This window comes from Cornus florida, unplaced genomic scaffold, assembly GCF_030987335.1.
Source record: "Cornus florida cultivar Cherokee Brave unplaced genomic scaffold, ASM3098733v1 CherokeeBrave_3.0.0_Hap2_Chr06, whole genome shotgun sequence".
Lineage (NCBI taxonomy): Eukaryota > Viridiplantae > Streptophyta > Magnoliopsida > Cornales > Cornaceae > Cornus > Cornus florida.
Genome location: NW_026775576.1, coordinates 17852070 through 17859298, shown reverse-complemented (window position 1 = coordinate 17859298; position 7229 = coordinate 17852070). Strand labels below are relative to the sequence as shown.

The following is a 7229-nucleotide window of genomic DNA, read 5'->3' as shown; positions in this document are numbered from 1 at the left end:
AGTATCATTGAAGCACTTATTCGTGAATGTGGACATTTGAATGTTTGAAAAGTTATGGAGTACGTTCTGTTGTGTGGTTCATATAAGCTTAAGAATGTTTAAGTATTGTAAGAATCGAGCATGTGATACGAGTTTATTATAAATATTTTAGTTTGTTATATATATATATATATATATATATATATATATATATTTGTTTTGCCCTTTTTTATCTTGTTGGCTGCCCAAATGTGCAACCTTTGAGGTTGGACGATGGCATGAAGTAATGCCATGTCACCAATCTTTTGTTTTCTTTTATTTCATTTTTTCTTTTATAATTTCTTTTATTTTCTATTTTTTTCCTTTTCGTTATATTTTTGCTTTATTTTTGTTTACTTTTTTTTTTTTCTTTTTTAAAAAATAGATATTTAAAGATAAAGTGGTGCAAAATAATTAAAAGTAATTACAAAAACTCATATAATTTTAAACTCATAACATGACGTGAACAAAATTTATTAATAATTACACGGAATGATTCATTCTTTAAACAACAAAATTTCTTAATAATTACACGGAATAATTCATTCTTTAAATGTAAATAATTCAAATATTATTAAAACACTTATTTACGAGTGAGGACGTTTAAGTGTACTGGAACGTTATGCAGTGCATTATGGTGTGCATGTGAGTTTAGGACCGTTTAGTTATAGGGATTGGATGTAGGTGGGGCATATATGAGCATGAGTATGAGTTTATTATATACTCTATATATTTTCGCTTATTTTCTTTTTTATTTCTATTTTTTATTTTGGTTTTTATTTCTCTTTTTGTTTTTGTTTTTATTTTTTTTATTTTTTGTGGGCTGCCCAAATGTGCAGCCTTTGAGATTGGTACATGAGATGATGTGGACTAATGCCACGTCACCAATATTTTGTTTTCTTTTATTTCATTATTTATTTTACAATTTCTTTTGTTATCTATTTTTTCTTTTCATTATATTTTCGCTTTGTTTTTCAATAAAAAAATTTTATTTTATTTTAAGAAAATATATTTAAAGATAAAAGTTGTGAAAAATGGGGTCTCTTCAAAGAATATTTATTTTGGGGTTTAAGAATAATTCATTACTAAAAATAATTACAAAAACCCATATAATTTTAGGCAAAACAAACATAATTTTCTTAATAATTACATGGAATGATTCATTCTTTAAACATAAACAATTCAACTATCATTGAAGCTCTTATTTGTGAGTGTAGGCGTTTGAGTGTGCTGTAACGTTATGGGGTGCGTTGTCGTGGGTGTGTGAGTGAATGTGAGTTTAAGATTGTTTAGTTGTAAGAATTGGGTGTAGATGAGTATGTATGAGCATCGATAATAAACTCCATATCGATATATATAGTTTTTTTTTCTCATTTATTTTTAATTTTTTTGTCGGCTGCGCAAATGGACAGTCTTTGAGATTGGTGTAGACCCAATGTTCTTGACCAAGGGTAAATGAGATATTTTGGTGATAACAAACCATTGAAGGCAGTGAATTTAATATCCATTCGAGTTTATGATAAATAGATTATATGCAAGAAACTCAAGTGAGCTTGTGGATCAATGGCAAAGCTAAGGAGGATTCTATACTTAAAGATGAAATCTTGAAGCTCAAAAAGAAAAGACATTGAAGTCAAAGATGGAGGCATCAACTCAAAGCTTAAAGAAAAGAAATATCAAAGAATTGGTAGAATAGTCTTGGGTGAGTGTTAACTTAAATTATAAAGTTATTTTTTGAAGTAACTCATTTGAAACATCATCTCTTGACTTAGTAGACTAAGGACTATGCATATCATTCATAAGTCCATAAACCATTAGCAATAGGTTATGAACCTCATTAAAGACAAATTTGATTTGTGAGGCCTTTGCTAAGGTTGAGTTAGTTCAAGCTTTCATAAGCTTTGAAATAACTTAACACTTAGAGCCACAAATACCAGGACTATGTATTTCAATCATATCAATTGAATTGGTCTCTAGAATTAGAGTAAAAGGCTTTGCACTTAATTGTTTCTATCTTGAAAAGTCTTTGTCAATTAAGAAATTCCTTAATTTTTTTTTTTTCCAAAGGCAAGAAAATCTTTTATTAGATGAAATTAAATATGAATACAATCCATATAAGCTTTTTCTTCTATGAAAGTTGGAAAAAAATCAGAAAAACATACAGTTTCTCTTCTCTGCATAGCATACTGGGTAAGACAATGAGCTAAAACATTTGCCTGCTTCTTCACCCAACCAATCTTCCATCAATCATGTAGTTTTATATAAGCCTGAATATCTCCCCAAATAGCTTCAATGTCAACTAAAACTTTTGATGGATTAATCACCAAACTACAATCTCCTTCAATCTCCACTTCTATTAATTCCCATGCTTGAGCCCACTTTAAGGCTAATCTTGCAGACATGGCTTCAGCTACTAATGTAGAAGCCATGTTTGGGAAGAAATGGATGACCGCCTTTAAAACCTTACCCCTACAATCATGCAGAACTAAGCTAGTAGCTGCATCTTTGGTCTGATCTCTATAAGCAGCATCAAAATTCAGCTTCAATCCATTTTCTACAGGAGCTTTCCATCGCACAACATCAGATTGAGAGGAACTGCTTATCCTAGCTTCATGGCCGCCTTTAATAACCTCTTGATACTCATTCCAATGGTGAAACGCTAACTGTATTAGAGCCCTCTCCCCAATCTCTTTCTGCTCATAATAAAATCTATTTCTACTCTTCCATAAATACCAGCAAACATAGACAATTAAGCTCATATATAAATCCCTGTCCTCTGTTTTTTCCCACAATTTCATTAGACCACAAAACCACTGCACCTATGTATTATTATGGAAACAATTAGAATTCGATCTGATAGGGCAAAATTTCCACACTTTAACAGCATAAGGGCATCTCAACATCACATGCTCAATAGATTCACTATCCAAACCACACCTCAAACAAATATCAGATTCCACAACTTGACGCTTCTTTAGATCTTCCAAAACTGGGACAATCCTATAGACAACTCCAAATAAAGTAACTCAATTTCTCCTTCACCTTAAGCTTCCATACTTTGTCCCAAAATCTATTAACAACTGCACATCCATTAATTCTTCTCTCATATCCCAACGATCTAGTAGCTCTTTGCAACCACTCAAGGGCAACCCTGTATGCAGATTTCACCGTAAAACTTCCATCATTTGAGAAATGCCATACTTTTTTATCCCTGACAGTAGTTTCACTTAATAGAATTGACAAAATTTTCTCAAACTCTTCTTAAGAAAAAAACTGAGAAATAAGCACAAAATTCCAAGATTTTGAATAAGGATCCACCAAGTCCTAAACTGTGCGCACATTACACCCTGTAGGACAAGGTGAAGAAATTTTAAAACCTGAAGCATTTGGAATCCATGGATCAGTCCATACCTACACTGCATTCCCTGTACCTACTCGCCACCCCAGGCCTCTCTGCACAACCTCTCTGGATGAACATATGCTCTTCCAAGCCTAACTTGAATTACCTCTTATTCTGGCCTCTAAAAAAGAATTGTGAGGATAATACTTTCCTTTGTAAATTCTTGAGAGTAGACTACCATTCTCCACCGCTAGCCGCCATCCTTGTTTAGCTAAAAGTGCAATATTAAACGCTTCGAGATCTCTGAAACCCAAGCCACCCTCTTGCTTATTCCTACACAACTGTTCCCATTTTAACCAGCACAAGTTCCGTCCTTCCTTAGACCTAGACCCAGACCACCAAAAGTGCATAACTTTACTACTCAAACTTTTGTAAACTCCCACAGCAAGCCTGAAACAACTCATGGTACACGTAGGAAGGGGTTGAAGAACAGACTTAATAAGAGTAGCCTTCCCAGCACTAGAAAAGAAACAATCTTTCCACCCTTTTATCTTGTCAACCATTCTGTCTTTAAGATATTTGAAAATCTATTTTTTGGGTCGACCAATCTCAGTTGGCAGCCCCAAATACCTGTCAAACCTTCCCCCAATGACAACTCCCAACCTTCTACTCAAATCTTCCCTCTCATCAACTGGGACATTAGCACTAAAAATAATGGACGATTTTGAGTAATTGATTTGTTGTCCTGTTAGTCTCTCATACCTGATCAGCAACTGTTTCAATACATTTAATTCCCTGTCATTTGCTTTACAAAACACCAAAGAATCATCAGCAAATAGCAAATGAGATATAGTTGGCCCTCTATTCATTCGAATCCCAAAGAAGTGTCCATCAGCCGTTGCCTTATTAATTAACTTGGTAAGTCCCTCTGCACATAATAGGAATAAGTAAGGTGATAAAGGATTACCTTGTCTAACCCCTCTAGATGGTACAAAGAGATCCCCTGCACTGCCATTCAACAAAATAGAGTAGGAGACAGTACTAACAGTTTCCATAACCACTGTAATCCACTTGTCATCAAAACCCAATTTATTCAACACTTTGCGTAAATAAGTCCACTCCACCCTATCATAAGCCTTTGCCATGTCCAACTTCACTGCCATGAATTTATTTTTCCTTCCAGCCCTGGTTTTCAAAAAATGAACTACCTCATGTGCAATAAGTATATTATCCGTTATTAATCTCCCTGGCACAAACACACTTTGCTCTTCACTAATAATACTAGCTAACAAAGGTTTTAAGCGATTAGCTAATATTTTAATAAAAAGCCTCATTACCACATTGCACAGTGAGATCGGTCGAAATTGAGCTATGTTAGTAGGTACTCTCACCTTCGGAATCAACACAACTTTGGTGGCATTTAGGCTTTTCAAAAGCTGACCATGCTCTAAAAAATCATTAAAAAAACATATAAGATCTCCCTTTATCACATCCCAGTATTGTTGGTAGAAAATTGGTGTAACTGCATCAGGTCCCGGTGCTTTGAGTGGAGCCATTTCCATTAGAGCTTGATGCACTTCCCCCTCAGTAGCTTTTTGCATTAATTTCTGGTTCATCTCAGCAGTAACCATTGGTTCCCACAAATTCCAGAAAGCCTCATCATCAATAGATCCTGTAGAAGTAAACAAATTGTGGAAGTAATTCTCTGCTTCCCCTCTAATTGCTTGATCATCATCCAACCAATTTCCTTGGGAGTCCTCTAGTCCTTTTATCATATTTCGATTTCTCCTTCTCATGGTTGCAATATGAATTTTTTTTGAATTTCTATCACCATGTAACAACCACTCCTTCCGAGATTTTTGGCGCCAATACAATTCCTCATTTCTCCATTCTGCATTTATTTTCTTCTGGACTTGATCGCATGCATTTGTAGAGTAATCGCCCTCATTCTCTCTTACCCCTTTCAATTGAGCTTCCAACTGTTGAATTTGTAGTTGTAAGTTCCATTTCTTCTGTTTACTCCACAGCACAAGGTCTCTCTTACATCTTTTTAATTTTTCCTTCAAACAAAATTGTGAGGTACCATACCCTTCAAATTGCCAAGCCCTTTCAACAACGGAAGCACATTCCTCATCCTGAACTCACCTCGCGTCAAACATGAAACTTTTCCTCTTTGAGCCTTTTTTAAGAACAAATCTAACAAGATAACTGCATGGTCAGACCCAACAACATGGACGTGTTGAACAACAGCCGCTGAAAATTGAATTCGCCAATCCACAGTAGCTAGAACCCGATCCAACCTTTCCTTCACATTCGCATCCCCATCCCTATTGTTACACCATGTAAAAGGATAACCCATAAAACCCAAATCATGTAACTGGCAGTCAGCCACAAAGTCTTTAAAGCTCTTCAACGTCCAACCATGCCTTACTCTACCTCCTTTCTTCACCTCTGGATACAATAAATCATTAAAATCACCTAGCAAAACCCATTTTGATCCAACTGAAGTTTGTAATTTTCTAAGAAAATTCCATTGTTCTTTCCGAATTGCATCCTTTGTAGTAGCATAAATAGCAGTGAAACACCAATCCCGGTCTGGCTTACCTCCCTGCACCAAACATGTAACTTGAAAACTGGATGCCTTCATCACCGTGAGTGGTGTCTCGTTTTCCCAAAAAATAGCTAAACCTCCAGCTAGACCATTAGGATCTACACAAAATAAATTGTCTTACTTCAATTTCTGACGAACGACCTCTAATTTTTCCTTCATATTTTTTGTTTCAATTAAAACTATCACATTTGGGGAATGTTGGCGACCCAACTTAACCAATTGTCGAATTGTCAGGGGATTCCCCACACCCTGGCAATTCCAACTGCGAATTTTCATGATGACGTCGGGGGCCATTTAAGGCTGGCCGCCACCACCTCAAAATCCGATAACATACCAGTTTCCGTGTTAAACTGTTCCGTCGAATACTCCCTTTCAACAGTAGGGCACACCCTCTTGGCTTGTATTGCAACTTCATTTTGCTCCAAATCATCCAGTCCCCGCTTCTGCATCCTTTCCGTATCTTCCACTTGGGTACTACCATTCCTCGCTAGCTTCTTCAATCACTTCCAAGTAATTATCGCTTTCTTTTTCACAATTAGGGATTTCTGATTTGCACTATCAGTTGTTGCCGACTGATCATGAAGAGCTATGGGCTGGCTTGTACAGTTTGAAGAAGAGGGTTGTTTATTTGGGCCTACTAATAAAAAACCCATCTCATTTCCATTACTATTATGAAGCCCAGGTAAATCCTGACCCACATTATTAGAGCCCATATCATTTTGAATGATAGAGGGCATTAAATTTGGCACCCCTACTCCGTCTCCCACCACTGGATCTGGCCGTTGATTACGATCAGTTTCCCCAATTTCCTCACTTAATTTACCATTACCTTCAATAGCATTCACGACATCCGTTTCCTGATTTTCTGCTCCAATTAAAGATGTTCCCACATTCACTCTATTGCCCATGACAGACTCACTTTCCAGTACTCCCTCCCTTGCCGGCTCCGGCGACTTTTCTGAACTGTGTCGTGGCGAAAAACTACGGCATAATCGGCCAACTAGTCCTACTGCTTTCAACCATACCCCAAATTGAGTCTCCGTTCTTGACAATGGACCAGTATTCTCGCCTCTCCATAAACATTCTTTAACTTCATGATCAACACGTCCACTGATGGTAGTCTTTCATATTGAAAAGGCACCCAGATCCATTCTCCAAAATGCAACAAATGAATCCCTCGACGGAAAGGTTTTGAAATGTTCACTTCAGCTCTAATGCGTATGTAACGTCCTCCGAGATTGCTTGATTCACGGACTTTCA

General features: G+C 36.4%; 1 protein-coding gene across 1 annotated transcript; it reads right to left on the bottom strand.

Annotated features, from left to right (window-relative positions):
* Positions 1 to 2261: 2261 nt before the first annotated feature.
* On the bottom strand, positions 2262 to 6418 carry LOC132313844 (uncharacterized). Its single transcript, XM_059812787.1, has 7 exons — positions 6304 to 6418; positions 5442 to 6067; positions 3989 to 5337; positions 3525 to 3808; positions 3061 to 3169; positions 2895 to 3018; positions 2262 to 2738 (listed from the first exon to the last, which is right to left on the bottom strand). The coding sequence occupies exons 1-7, from the start codon at positions 6416 to 6418 to the stop codon at positions 2262 to 2264; spliced, it is 3084 nt and encodes a 1027-aa protein (XP_059668770.1).
* Between the last annotated feature and the right edge of the window lie 811 nt (positions 6419 to 7229).

Excerpts from the sequence above, each read along its gene's own strand:
- LOC132313844 (XM_059812787.1), bottom strand. The coding sequence starts at position 6,418 with ATGCAGAAGCGGGGACTGGATGATTTGGAGCAAAATGAAGTTGCAATA. Across the intron at positions 6,068-6,303 it reads ACAGTTTAACACGGAAACTG|ATCCTAATGGTCTAGCTGGA; the intron begins GTATGTTATCGG and ends TATTTTGTGTAG. Across the intron at positions 5,338-5,441 it reads TTGGCAATTTGAAGGGTATG|TTGGAAGCTCAATTGAAAGG; the intron begins GTACCTCACAAT and ends CAAATTCAACAG.